This window comes from Aulonocara stuartgranti, assembly GCF_965226115.1.
Source record: "Aulonocara stuartgranti genome assembly, chromosome: 1".
NCBI classification, from domain to species: domain Eukaryota; kingdom Metazoa; phylum Chordata; class Actinopteri; order Cichliformes; family Cichlidae; genus Aulonocara; species Aulonocara stuartgranti.
In genome coordinates this window covers 7581697-7597432 of record NC_138939.1, presented here as the reverse complement: position 1 = coordinate 7597432, position 15736 = coordinate 7581697, and the positions used below count along the sequence as shown (strand labels likewise).

Genomic DNA, 15736 nt, shown 5'->3' with positions numbered 1-15736 from the left:
AATTAAGGTATATGTCTCAAATAATTAAATTAAAAAAATAAAATCAAGACTTTAATAGAATCCACACAAATCATACTGGCAGAGTTCAACGGGGACAACGTACTACTGGAACACTCCAAAATGTCTGAGGTAAAAACTGAAAAAGGCTAGTTCACATTAAGGAAATCTGTGTTTAAAAATGGCCTCACATTTAGCACTAGAGAAGCACTGGGCAAATAAACACTGGATCTACGACATCCAAAAGCAACCAGAAAACAGGAGAGGGAAGGAGAGGCTGGGACCGAGTCCACCGATTCAGTGACTCACACACTGTTGGACTCTCTTTAGCTCTTTCACACAGTGGAAGTGCGTTTTCCTGCTAGACAGCTGATAGTGTGTTTCCTACATGCCAGCTAACATGCACAGTTTCACTGATACTACAGACGGGTGCTCAGAATCTGCATTTTGCAATCTGTAGTTTGTTTTAAATATTTGGTGGGTACAGTGCCAGGACCAATGCCTGTAAATTTGCCAGCAACTGAAAACTACTGCATTAGGGGGCTAAGAATGCACTCTGTTAAGTTAGCTCTGTTGTCCTACCATAATGCAAACTGTGTGGCTCAAACAACTACTGCTACCGGTGAGATAGAAAATAGACACATGGAATGAACAAGCTTATTTTGTAATTTTTTTAAACTGATGTGAAAATGGCTCACGAGTCTCTCCTCCACAACATTGCAGAGAAACAGATTTACTACCTCTTCTCAAACACAGTTACACTGCAGCAAAAATAAATACCCTTCCCATTTTCACTCATTTATTGATAATGATGGTCAGTGTTGGGAACACTGATCAATAAAAATAATGCCTTAAGTTACTGATTTACTCCACTGCTTCTTCATTACGACACAATATACCCTGATATGGACAGTCACATTGTTAATATAAACTTTAATTTAATTGCCAATGCTGTTAGCACCTTCAGTTTTAGCTGAGGTCTTTGATGCTAACTTTGCGTTAGCATTATAGATTGTGTATAAACAAGATTCCAAGCATCTCTACAGAGACAACATGCCAAAGAGCTGATATACTGTTACAGTCGCAGCAGGTTGTTTTCTGGGGCATTTTACTATCAAGTTCTTACCCTTTTGTGCAATAAGAAATAATGTAATGTTCATATCTCCTCCAGAGTTGTAGAGCTCTCTACTCTTTCTATCCTTTGCCTACATTAATTATTATTAGCAGTACAGCTTTGTTTTCTGTCTTCCCTTCAGAGATAAATGAAATAGGGCTGTGCGATATGACCAAAATCTCATATCCTGATATAAGACATTTATCGTCCCGACAATGATAAATATAGCAAAAATTTTACATTTTCTTTGAATCTCAGGCAACTCGACTTGCATGAAGTGTTTTCAGCTGGGCGTCGTGTAGCTGGAGTCAAGTGTTTTGACCAATGCATGAAACTATCCATTTTTAGGCATAAGTTGTAACAGCTGCCATTTTCTTTGTGAGTATTTATTACACTGCATGCTGCGGGGAAAAGCCTGTTCTAACGAGTCTAAGGTTTATTTTGTGCACCTGACTGCTCTTTTTTGCTTCTCATCCGTAAACTCTCTCCACACTCTTTCATGTGATTCTTGCGTAGGAGATAGAAGAGGTTTGCCGTGTTTGAGTGTGAGGTGGGGACCGGTTTCCTGCATAATTTGCATGGTACAGTTTTCTGGTCCGTGCCAGACTTTTCATAACCAAACCATGTCCATGCTACAGAGGTAGCACCTCGTTTAGAAATAAGGTACTTGATTTGTTTTGACTGGTCTTTCTGTTTGTCATTATTTCAGTTTATTTTGAAAAATTTCAACAGGCTCTTCAGCTTTATTGTGAAAGGTTTAGAAAATAAACAAACGGATGCAGAGCCGCACGCTAGGTTTACAGTCATTGTAGCTAATGACAAGGTGTAAAAACAGCTGCTTTCCGTCCGTAGTGTGGTTATTTTTTAAATATAAGAAAAAAAGGATTTAATATAGCCACTACAGTGACTATCAAAAAATGAAAAAAAATATTGCTGTAAACAGTTTATTTTGTGACACGATGAAACAAACGATATCATAATATGAAACGATAGACGTTTTCATATTGTCATCCGATATATATCGTTATATCAAACAGCCCTAGAATGAAATACTAAAAATATAGAACAATTACAGTAACGTAATATTTTGGAAAACATTACATGAGAGCATGTGTAGTCAACCATACAATATTATCAAAATTCTTCACTTATGATACAATATTATCGCACTTTTGAACATTTTGTTACATGCCAGTTATTGCAACACATTCTGATTTCTAACCTTTATTCAGCTTATATACGTCTTAAAAACAATAAATGTTGCCAAAAAAAGCAGTCAGTCTGTTAGAGTCAAATTGTTAAATGCTGTCATTGTGTTACTTAAATTTTTAAGTCTTGGTTCAAACTGTATGATCAAAGACATTCCTTTGTTTCTGACCCCCTCCCCAGCCTGTTGAATGGTGGGGGACGCTATAGTGTTTTATTATAGGCATCCTAGGTGAAGGTTCTGTTTTCTTGTTTAGTAAACTTCCTGCCTTTATTACCCTTTGGTGAACAGGGGGTCACACAAATGCACCCCCAAACACAAACACACACACTCACGTGCACCCACACCCACACACACACACACACACACATTTACAAGGGCCTGACACACCACAGGGGGTGTTACAATGGGTGGTGCCTGTGTAAACTGTAACTGTATTCAATAAAAAGGCTGCAAGGAAGGCTGTTTATTTGAAGTTAGCTAGGAAACAGGTGAGGAGCGTTCAGCTCCAAGAGCCTGGTTCCGACCAGCCTCCCTTGCTAGCAAGTAAAATCGATCAATTGCTGTTCGTCTTGTTTCATTAACGGGAATAAGTCTCTAAACCAGCGGGGCCTGTGGAAGCGCAGACCCAACACAGTCTGCTATCAGTCTCATATTTGTCTGCGATTGAATAGGGTAAATAGGCAAATAACATGCAATTTGTAATTGCAGTTAATTGCTGATAATACAGCAATGGGCCTGCAAAATTATATAAAGAATCACTTGCGCAAATATTGATTTTGATGATCCCATATAAAAACAGCAGAATGTTAAAAAATATAGTGATACAAATTCTAGGTTTTACTAGCCCACAATCATTTATTTTCCCCATTCATGGTAAGAAGTCAAAAAAAGTCTTCTCAAAATGTCTGTGAAATTGTGTCAAATAGTCTATGCCACTGCATTTTTGAGTCTACCGCTATAGGTCACCAAAGACAGAAACTTTCAAACTCTACAAACAGGTTTGGAAAATTGCTTCCATCCTTGATTTTTATCTTGATGTGCACATAAGCACATTCCTTTTGTATATATACTAATAATACTAACGCACAATGCACACTGCCTCATCAGGAGGGCATGCTAGCTTAAGGACTATAAATATAAACGCTCCAATACTGACACGCCAGGTACTGTAAACTAAGTTAACAACTGAATGAGCAGCACCGCTAAAGACAATCCTTCTAGTTTAATGTGTAATCCCCTCAGCCAGGGGTTAACAAAAGACAAAAATTCCTTCCAGTAAATCCCAGAAGTCCTACTTTGTACTTTAATGATGTGCTTTCATCTCCTCAGACCGTACAAAGCACCGGAAAACATCCCCCATGCTGTTCGATGTGTGAGAGAGTGTGTGGATTCGTGTGCTTGAGAGCGCGACTGAAACAACGTGTTTGCTTCCCAGCATGCTCGGACATGGCTCTTCTTTAGAAGCAGCCCATGAGTTATGAAGGAGACAAAAACACCCAAACCAGATTCCAAAAAACAAATGAGGAAGTAAACACAGGAGAATGCAGCCCCCCCCCACCAAACTTTCCCAGAGAAGAAAGCAGGCTTTGAACCTTCTTTTCGCTGTAACAGTTTTATGAATGAGTTCAGTCTAAAGGCACGTCCTTTATATAAACTCTCTGAAAACAGGGTTGGCACTCTTCTCTCTCGTCATATATTGATCCCATGAATGACTGTGTCTGGAAATAAAATGCCTTTGAATACAAAGTGCTGGCACAACAGGCTTGTGAGCCAGACACATATTTAAACAATAGCTTCCAGATAAGATTACTGAAGCTTGATACAGGGCGTTATCACAGGAGACAAATCATGATGATGAAGTATGATCCTGTGTGGCCGCAATGTTTGCTGCTACAATTGCATAAACAGAACCAAGTTTTGCTCTATTTATTGCTACATACTATTAACACACAGGATTGCACGTAAAGCCTCTGAGCTGCAGGTAGTGGAGTGGCCAGACAACATGCTTGGTCAGCCTGCTCAACTACTCCAGCCATTGGCCTTCCTCACTTAATGAAGCCTAGCTTTACTACCAGCAGACTTTTCCAATAAAGTGCCTAATAAATAGCACAACACGCAGTCTCTGCAGTGAGAGCAGCAGTGCTCATGTTGTCTGAGATCAATTCTGTTTTAAGGCAGCAGCAGCAGCAACTGATGGCCCATTTGCCCTGGCTGACACACTCCCTCTGGAGCCTCTGGTAGACTACTTACGCATCTTTGCAGGGTCATTCGCCACCCTATCTTTAGTCTAGTTAACAAAAAGGCACGAAGATGCCAGCTGAACAAAAATACACAAGTCATGACTAAAAGTGTCCAGTTAGTCAGGTTCTGAAATATTGTTGCTGGGGGTAAACAGCAACTTAGATGCTTTGGAACATGAGTGGTGAAATTACCGGTAATTGGAAAACAACAGACTTTTCACCCAGACACCACGTTAAATGTGCTGGCACCAGTTAGCCAACAGTATAGCAGAGCAGAGGTCTCTGTCTGCCTGTGTCTGTGTGTTCTGCTCTGACCTCATACAGCTGCAAACAAGAGGAATGTGGCCCCGAGTACTAGCACTTCTTACAGTAGTGTTAACAGTGGTTTTAGCAGCAGAACTTGTAGTCTTTGTGGGAGAAGCAGAAGTAATAGTACTGGTTGTAGCAGCAGATGGTTTAGCAGCTGAAGTAGCAGTGGAAGCAACTTTCGCAGTGGCACTGGTAAATTAAGTACTGAGGCATTTAGGATTAAATTATTAATTTAAAAAAATATGCAGATACATTTGCTGTAGATACAGCGCGCACACGCACACACACACTTACTTTACAGCTGAGGTCTAGTAACAGCCACCTAAGTTTATTTTTCAACAGATTTTAACTTTTATTGTGCACCCATGAATGATCACGGCACTCCTACGCCACTGTTATTGTTAATAATGGTTGCGCAAAATGTAATGAAATGTACTCGCATTTTTAAGTCTTACTGACCATTCAAAGCACTTTAAACTACAAGTCCTTTTATGTTAATGTCACACTTGTGCAGCATTTTACTTTGAATGCTTTAATTTAGGGGTGGGTTTCGATAATCGATTTTCCGATTAAAATCGATTTTAGCTTGAACAAAGCGACATCGATTCATTAAAATCCTGAATCAATTTTTAAATATAAAATCGAGACACCAGACTCTCAGGTTAAACCTCACAAAACCAAACTGCTCAAAAAAATAAAGGGAACACTTAACACAATGTAACTCCAAGTCAATCACACTTCTGTGAAATCAAACTGTCCACTTAGGAAGCAACACTGATTGACAATCAATTTAACATGCTGTTGTGCAAATGGAACAGACAACAGGTGGAAATTATAGGCAATTAGCAAGACATCCCCAATAAAAGAGTGGTTCTGCAGGTGGTGACCACAGACCACTTCTCAGTACCTATGCTTTCTGGCTGATGTTTTGTTCACTTTTAAATCCTGGCGGTGATTTCACTCTAGTGGTAGCATGAGACGGAGTCTACAACCCACACAAGTGGCTCAGGTAGTGCAGCTGATCCAGGATGGCACATCAATGCGAGCTGTGGCAAGAAGGTTTGCCGTGTCTGTCAGCGTAGTGTCCAGAGCATGGAGGCGCTACCAGGAGACAGGCCAGTGCATCAGGAGATGCCTCTAGCAGATTATTACATGAAGGAACCTTTTAAAAAAACAAAAAACAAGCGCGTCCATGCTCACAGGTGTACACACGGGTGATCACACCCACAAACTACACCCTTTTTGGCTCCTACCTCAAAGCACACTGTGTTCTGTTGATCTTATGTGCTGCACAATAATGTTTAACATTTAGTATTTACTGTCATATTCCCATATATCATTGTGATGTTGTTTATTCTATTACTCTTGTTCTCTTCTGCTTGCTTTCTTTTTTCTTTCTCAGCAGGTGATCCAGGTGATTGATATATGCATTTTTTTTCTCTGCCCGTTCTGTTGGTTTTTGTCTTTTGCCCTTCTCCCCCGTCCCTCTTCTCAGCTGTTTCTCTTTCCCTCTTTCTTTCTCCCCTTCTTTCCCCCAGTCAAGTCTGTCCCGTATTCAGTAAGTGAAAATAAAATAAACAATAAAAGGTGAATCAAATGGACCATTACGGCAAGGCTGGGATGGTCAGTTTGGTAAAGTAAATCCGTTGGGCATCTTTCTTTGCCTTTAGACAACAATTCTGATGGCAAAAGAGCCAAACGGGACAGGCCAAAAAAAAAAAAAAAAAAAAAAAAAGAGATGTGGAGGAGACTGTAGGAGGGCAACAACCCAGCAGCAGTACTGCTACCTCCACCTTTGTGCAAAGAGGAACAGGAGCAGCACTGCCAGAGCCTTCTCAAATGACCACCAACAGGCCAAAAATGTGCATGTGTCTGCTCAAACGGTCAGAAACAGACTCCATGAGAGTGGCCTGAGGGCCCGACGTCCACAGGTGGGGGGCTGTGCTTACAGCCCAACACCATGCAGGACGTTTGGCATTTGCCAGACGTTTATAATTCTTATAGCTTTTTTTTGTAACTTGAAAATAGGAAGAGTGTTCGTTTTATATGCATTACCCCATATCTCCAGACAGTAAGTCATCCTGTTGAGACTTTTCAAAATAAACTGAATCACGTGAAAGAGCAGATTATTTACGGATGAGAAGCAAAAAAAGAGCCGTCAGGTGCTAAAAAATAAACCTTAGACTCAAACGTTACAACAGACTTTTCCCTAATAAATACTTACAAAGAAAACAGCGGCCGTTAAAACTTAAGTCTAAAAATGTATGGTTTCATACAGCGTTAAAAAACTCGACTCCAGGTACACGACGCCCAGCTGGAAACACTTCACGCAAGTCGAGCTGCCCGAGATTCACAGAATTTACAGAAAATGTTAAATTTTTGTGATTTATATCATTATCGGGACGATAGATGCCTTATATCGGGATATGAAATTTTGGTCATATCGCACAGCCCTATACCATATAATATAATAGCAAAATGTCATATCGCAGATCTAAATTTGGACAACATTTTCCATAAAGGCAGCCCAACAAGGGACAATGGTTGGAAATTAGCAATAGCCATAAACTTTTGTGCAGTACATCAGTTTCATGTTTTATACTTGGACTATGTTAAACTGTACTGTCCCTTTTAAATAAAGAATTATTACTATTATTATTATTGTTATTATTATTATTATTTGTCTGATCTTTTCCAGCTCTTGCAGGGTCTCCCTCTTAGTTATCTGTGAATCTCTTTGTCCTCCATTGATATATCACCTAAAGACACCACATGTACCAGGTTACAAAACTTAAGTGGTGTAAGACAAGCTGAAGAGACCACAAAGTGCCTGCCAGCAGTTGAAATGTCACTTTAGGCATGTGCCGTTGGGCAGCGACAGTGAGCATTATGTGCAGGCAGCTCCAGAGTGTCCCTCCTTTAGTGGCTGGAGAAATGTGCGCTGCGGCTGGTGACGATAGCTCCTTCAACTAGAGAGGTTGGAGAACTGGTTCATGTGCCTGACCAGAACAAAGACTACCGCTGCAGTTTAAAGCACTGGACTTATTGATGCAACAAAACAAACATGGCATTGTTGAATGTGCGCAGACTTGATGTATAAAATATTACCCAGTGCCATTGTTCATCAGTGAACCTAATCTACTGTCCTTCATTTTCCTCTGCCCCTTGAAAAACAATATTACTATCTCCGAGTGAAGACAGAAAGATGGCCTTTTATCGGAAGAAACCTTATTGTTTCTGTACAGCGCGACACTTGATCTCCTCGCTGACTGTGCAACTGGTATACTAAGACAAAAAAGTTGCTGACTTCATGAAGCAGCAGGTGGGGCGGCACATGGCCTTCCTGCAAGACACAACTTTAGACAGATTGCTTGTGGTAAATTTTCTAGGTCATCGTTCATAAAGTACTGAATGATAAAATTATCTTGTACTTTCTCCTTGTGTCTAATGCAAGAAAAGGAAAAGTCTCTAGACAAAGACTGTCCATTTCTCAAGAGGAATGACAAACAGTAAGCATTATTCTCATCCACCTAACACCTCCTCCATCCACATCCATCCATCCGACACATCCTCCTCCAGCTCAGTTCACCTTCTGATTTCTTTCCCATCATGCCCACACGCTGTCAATCCAACAACTCACGAAGCAGGCCATGCGTAGATGTGCTTGTCAGAGATATCTGCATATGTAATTTACCTGTTTATGTGTCTATATCTCTGTATGTGCTGCGAATGCATTTGATGATCATTACCGTGTGTGCGCGCGCATGTATACAGGCGTGCTTATAGTCCAAGCGAGCCCAGCGACAGTTCTATGTCACAAGGCAGAAAACATCAACATGCTGAGTCTGCAGCAAGGCGCCAGTCACCAGGGAAAGAATTCAGACAGACAGACACACACGCACACAGCCAAAACACATCGTCTGAAAAGCACCAGCAAAACAAGTCATCTAAAACGCTGCAGTCATAAACACAAAATTAAAGGCCGCCTTCGCACTCATCGTAACCGGAGCGGTTTAATTAAGCTCTGTAACATTTACTCCTTCACCTAGTGTTTTCATTTTTTAAGGCAGGTGAGAACTACTGGACCATACAAAACATCTGACTGCGATATGTGAGCTACTGTTTCTTTTTGGAAACATTTAAAACATATTTTTCTAAACAAGCAAGTATACATTAGCATTAGACAGACTAGTAGTTCCTAAACCTTACACAACAAAACCATGGGCTGAGCCAAAAATGATGCCACTGTTGAGCTCTGCAGATAAACATCTGGGAAATTGTAATGCAAAGATCTGCAGACAAGTTAATCTTGCATAAAAACATCCTCCCAGCTTTCCTCCTTCCTTGCGTCAAAATACAATAAAGCAGTTAAACAGACAGGTTGGTAAATTCAAATCTACACTAATCAGACCAAAGGCTGCCCGGATGATATTTACATTTTAAATCCCTGATAAGTTTTTGTCTGTAACACTTTCCTTACCTTTTTGGCAATGATTGGAGTTCCAGCAACGGTAGTTATAATTGTTGTTGAACATGGTCTTGCTGCACTGGGGGTTGTTCTCCATGATACCTGGGCAAACATCACTGCACTCCTTCGACTGCTTGTTTCCAGCAATGTAATTGTTGAATTCTGCATCCATGATGAGGGACCAGTCGATGGAGTCCAGGTAACAGAGCTCAGGGTTTTTCTCAATACGGATGGCTCCACGGGTGATGTTCCTCAGGTTGTACAGGCCGATGTCCTTCAGGCTGGTCATCTCAAAAATCACCAGGGCGTAGTTGTAGAAGAGGTTACGACCATGAATGACAGTGAGGTTGGGAAAGAGCGTGCTCAGACTGTCCAGGCCGGATACCCGGAATAGCAGCAGGTAGTCTGTGATCATGGTCAGCTTGGGGAAGCTGAGGGAGCGGAAGACTTCCTGGTTGTTGATGTTGTTGTTTTTGTCACCAATGAGGAGGATCTGCAAGTAGCCCTCCACCACTGTGCAGTTCTCCAGACGCCTGAATTCAGTGATGTCATTGCCAATATCAATGTTGGGTCCACAGACTGCAGGGGAGGAGAAAAAACAAAAACAAAAAAAACCCAAAATAAAACATAGGTCAGTATCAGTTACATCGAAAAGTAAATATGTAACACCTCAGGTATTTCACTGCTATATAATACAGCTGCTCAACTGCAGCAAAAGGTATGATCCCAGTATTTTTCATTATTTATTATTTTACCATCATGCCAATGACAAAATTGTGAAAAATATGAATCTTATTGCAGGGAATTTCCTTGAATGTTAAATATAAATCAAATGAAAAACATGAGTGAGGTGGTTGTCCCAGTCTGAAGAAAATTTTTAACCATGAAAACATCTTAGTAATCAGAGCAGCTGAGCCATCTAGAGAAAAACGGAACTTCAACAACCTTTAAGTCTTTCCATAACTTAACCTACAGAAACATTGCGAGTTTTGCGTCTTTAAATAGATATAGTTGACCAGGTCAAAACTAAACTGGAAGTGACTCAAAAAGGCACTGCTGAGAGATGCAAAGAGGTCCATCTGATTATAACAAGATAGAAAATGAGGTTTGTGTCAGAATTAATGCAAAAGAAAAAAAAAAGCAACTTTTATCCCAGCTTCTTCTTTTTTTTTTTTAAGAATATTTAGCAGAAGCCACAATTGCAACTAAAGCTGTATTGTGTCCTTTAATTTAAAGTTCTGGTCAGGAATCAGAACAATTTCGTCTTTACAATCGCATTCTCGGCTAAATCCAAACGGTCCTGCCTGATCTTTAGAAGCTAGACAACAAAACCTTGTTTAAAAATGATGGAGAATTCATAACTCATGGACCCACCCTTAGCAATAAATAGCTGTTAAGAATATCAGTGGTTTCCAGCTCTGCAATAGCGATACCTAAAGGTTTATCCAGTACATTTTTTAAATATTGACAGTACATTTGAGCCGTGCTGTTGCTGACAGAGTGTGTTTGCCTTGCAGCTCTCATTTCAATGGCAACTTAACATGGTGTGACAAAGTAAACACTTGAGTCACGTTCGATCCAAGCTTAGGTTAACAGTGCAATAAAGTTTTGATTGCACAGCGTTGAGGCTGTTGTTACACTTGCAGCCATTTATTACAACCACAGTATTTCGTTTCACTGTATGTTTTTATCAACCCTTCGTAACGCATCAACATCAAAGGGTTAGAAACTATTCGACTATCAAAGACATCGTACATAAAACATGTACACCGTGTCAGTTGATCAAATACATTATGTGATAAAATAACTTGTCAAACAAAGGACATAATTAATGATGACAAGGTTTTACAAGTACTGTAGTAACATAACTCTTCATGAAACAAGAGTCTGGAACTACGTGAGGTGAAGCTGTGCTTCAGACCAACAGAATCATGATGACAATGCCAAAAACCTGTATTTAGCAGTTATAATGTTTATGACTTTCAAGATTTTTTAATCAGCTGCAAAAACATGTCATTTCCATCTGCAACACTATGTGTTGCACAGTGGACTTTGTATTTTGTACTATGACTTTACCTTGTCTGTGAATGTGCATTCACGGTGTACGGATTTTATAATCCATAATTTTGTAATGGTGTTCCTTCTTGGCCAGCTGTACCTTGACCAACAGATTTTAATCTCAAGAGAATTCCTTGTTTAATAAAAGTGAAATGAAATAAAATAAAACCTAAAGTAGCAAGAAATTACTACAAAAAGGCACTTTTGAATACTTTTATAGGCATTTATTGCCACTTTTGATGCTTCCTGAGATGAGATGTGACAGTCTGTGGAAACCTTTGGTCAACATGTGTGTGTTGAGTATGTTGTGCAAGGTACATCTAGAAACTTGAAGATTGAGTTCAAGGATGATGTGGTCCTACCCATGAGTACATGAAGTAGGGCGCTAGAAGTAGGTGAGCCAAGGTGGTGAAGTTAGTGTGACTAATGACAAACTGGGCATCCTTTGTACTTCTGTTCTGTTCTTTTTCTTGGCAATCATCTGGGTATACAATGCCCCTTTCCCACTATACACACAGTCTTTTTTTATTTAAATGCATTGATATCTTTCCATATAAGGTTTATTTATCTAGATATTTTTATATTTTATGTGAAGGCAATAGAAGAAGGATTAATCGATGTCAGTGTGATGTACAACTGTCTCTCAAACTCCTTGTGAGACCTGCACATTTTCCACACAAGCTGAAGATGACAACTAACCAACAACTCATTCAAGAGCAGCTGAAAGCAACGACCTTAAGCAACTGTTAATTACCCTTCCTCAGGTGCACCTATAGAAACCTTTCACAACTTCTAGATACATCTTGGTGACCCAAACATTCTGTCATCTGAACAAAACGGGGAGTGAGCATGGAACTTGTAGGAAAAAGTTAGGAGATAAGAGTAACAGGTTATATCCTCTGAGGGCACACTGACAATAATGGCAATCCATCCAGTGATCAGTTTCCTTCACCACTGTCTTCTGGGTCACCCCATTTTTTACCTAATTTGTGTGTCCTTGTTTAATTTCAGTGCGGTGTCACAGCATTTAATGCATTTTGGACTCATATGTGTCCTTACAAGTTTCTCAAGTAGTTTCACCTTGTGTACGTGAGAGGGGAGAGGGATAAAGTAGAGCACACAGAGCTGTAGTGCATAAGAGAATAGTGCAAGTTCCCCTTAGCTTGTTAGCCTTTAACCCTTTAAGACCTACCATAGAACCAAGTCCGCCAGAGCTTATATTATATTTTTACATGCTGTGGAGCCATTTTTGGGAGCATTTCAAGTTGCTATACATCAATACAACCATTATAGCCCAGATTTTAATAATATGTATTCATTAAGTGCATAGTAATTACATAAATTGCAAAAAAGTGCAATAAACTACAAAAAAATTGAAAATCGTTTTTGATTTTTTGACATATATTTGTAGTTAGAGAAATTTAAGAGTCTTATCCCTCAAAACTGTAAATACAAAAAAGTTGCACAAAATAGTTTCCCACCACAGGAAAATTATTTTGAGTGTCTTCATAGTTTTATTTTTGAAATACACCAATTTTTATACACTGCAGGAAAAACGAAAATAAATATTATACTGCAAATTTGCAAAAAAGCAGCATATGCATCAAAATAAACTATTTCCAGCAGTGCAATATGAGTCCTAAGCATCCCAGAAACGACACAGAAAGTCATAAAGTCAAAGATAACTTTTAAAAAGAGCAGTATAGGCCCTGAGGCCCTGATCGCAAAAAAGACTACATTTCCGCGAAAATGACGTCACTTCCGGTTTCGGGCAGGTAATGGCGGAAATGCAAAAGTTCGCGCTGACGTCTATTCCAACGTAGGAAGTGTTTTGAACAGCTGATCAGATCGGTAAAGCGTGTTTCTGGAATATTATGTTTTTGTTCCTGCAAGTGCTTTTTATGCAGTTTTTGCAAAGCTTTATGTGGAAGGAAACCGTGACCTAGGACAAGCTGATGGCATCAGATGTAAGTACAACTCCTCCGGTTTCATATGCAAAAAAATTTTTTGCGCTAGCTTACGTGGTTGCAGTGCTACTGGGATTTAAAAATAGTTACGCATAACAGAGCGTTCCCGCTCCGATCGGCTCTAAAGGGTTAACAAAAGTTTCCCCAACAAGTGTCATTTAGCTCTAAAACAAAGATGGACCCCTAATGCCTCTAACCCCCTAAAGCCGTGATCCATGTCTCGCCCTTTAGTATTCACTACATACACTAAGATGTAGTGAACTACATTAAAAGTATTATAACTATTAGAAGTATTTGCCAAGGTCAGAAGTGAAATGTTAGGGCTTTTGATCAAAGCACTGACAACAAAGGACAGCTGCCAGCCCCTCTGATGAGAACTAATTGCAAAAACATGCATTTATGTACTTTTATGTTCAGTGTAAAAATAGATTTGTTCACATTTGTTTTCTTTTTAACCTCTTGAGAAGTATTTTATTTACTGAGGCAGTCAGTGGGCTGATTCTTTTTAGACAAAGACAACCTCTAAACCAAACAAACTACAAAGTGAAGGATTTAAAAGGAGGCACTGTGCTGGAATCTATGTGGAATAAAACCGAACCAGCATGAGGCATAGTTTGGCAAAACAGGTGATGATCGGTAGACTGATTTTGCCTTTCCAACTTTTCCTCTCACTTTAGGTGTGCACAATACTTTGCCTCAAGCCCCACAGCACCCACAGAAACGCGGAGGCCATTATCACACATCACTGTGAGGAGGATTTAGACTTCAAAAAGCTGGAGGGCACTGAGTCATGGAAAACTCACACCAACCAGCTAACAGGTTGTCACACTGCTACTTACTTTACTGCTGGTCTATAAAGTTTTACTGTACGAAAGCAACACTGAGAGGGGGAGATCGTACATTCCCAGAAAAAGAACTATTGTTTTCTGAGTTAATACATTTTGCGGTTAAACATTAGGTCTGGTGCTACTTAAGACTAGAAAGGAGAGTTTTGTGTTGTTCTGTTTTTTTAAATCTACCATAAAAGCAAAGGTATGGCTATAACAAATGCATTGTTTCATTTTAAACATCCCTTCAGTTTTCTAACAAATCATGTTTTATGTATGATTATCATAAAGAGTAGACAGACGGTGCGCTACAAAGTGATACTGAATAAATAACCCCAGCAAATGGCTCTCTGCAAAATGTCACAGGATCAGTTACAGACAGTACCGCCGATACCAAAATATAGAACTCTACAAAAAAACATATGTGGTGTTTCTTCGCTCCTATTGAGGTGGAACAAAGTTTAATTTCAAAAAGAACACTATGAACCTTTCTGCTGGCAGAATGTCTTCCCAAACCACTCAATGCAGTTTAGTGGCATAGAATAATGTAATATTGGCAACACTGCAATAGCACAGTGTTCCAGGTTTTACTCTGACAATAACTAATCATTTACCTTTGAATGAGGACATTTATTTAAAGTTGAAATCACCCAAAATTGAAAAACTTTGCAATGAAACCAGATCCAAGAAAATCTGGATTTTTAATTCCTCAACTGAACAAATGCTCAGAGGTCATTAAAATCATTGTATGACACCATCACAATGCAAACTGCAGGCAAGTGATAAAATCAGAGCAAGAGCGTTACTTCCCTCCAACTGTAAGCCAACTACTTGTTGATAAAGATGGGTAATATTCCTGCTAATCTTTAAAAAAAAAGTACTTTTCACTTTGGATTATTAAGCTTTCCAAAATATGTTGGAAAATATATTAGTGACAATGTCATCCTACGGGATGTTTACAAAAGACTAGTCAATACAAGGGTACAAGTGAAACCAACATCTCCTGGATACAAACCATGAGCTACACACGGAGCTGGAGGTTTCTGTGAACTAAAATAAATACCTGAACTGAATTTGATTTTTTAGTTCTGTTTCAGTTCGTTTGAGTAGCTGGCTTCCTTTTTATTGTTTGAAAATGTTTCAGTTGTAGTTCAGCTTTTCATCAGTTTCAATGTTAATTTTTACAATCCCTATTTTAAGCTCTTATCTATCACAGTCATGATGATTGGTCCACATATAAGGCAAAGAGTCTGCATTTCATATTTTCAGCCATTTGATGAATACAAATTTATTAAAGCTTATGTAAATTAAACCCCACTTCAAAAATTATAATGAGCTGAGGTCAAAACCTCCTTTTTAATGCAGGAAAAATCTGTGGTGGTTTACTGCACATGCACACATGACTGGTCAATGTACAGTACCGGTAAAGGCACCAACCCTGTTAACTTATTTGACGGACATATACCATCTATGACAATCTGATAGATATTCTTTTTAATTTAAGTTTAGAAACTATTTTCTTTATCTTCCAGTTTTAGTGGAAACA

General features: G+C 39.3%; 1 protein-coding gene across 3 annotated transcripts in view; it reads right to left on the bottom strand.

Moving 5' to 3' along the window:
• LOC309720403 (insulin-like growth factor 1 receptor) overlaps positions 1–15736 on the bottom strand; it is a 60650-nt gene that overhangs the window by 40070 nt on the left and 4844 nt on the right. For all 3 annotated transcript variants that reach the window (XM_082557309.1, XM_082557310.1, XM_082557311.1), the window contains one exon: positions 9351–9917. In XM_082557309.1, coding sequence (XP_082413435.1) covers positions 9351–9917 — 567 coding nt within the window. The remainder of the gene's footprint in view (positions 1–9350; positions 9918–15736) is intronic.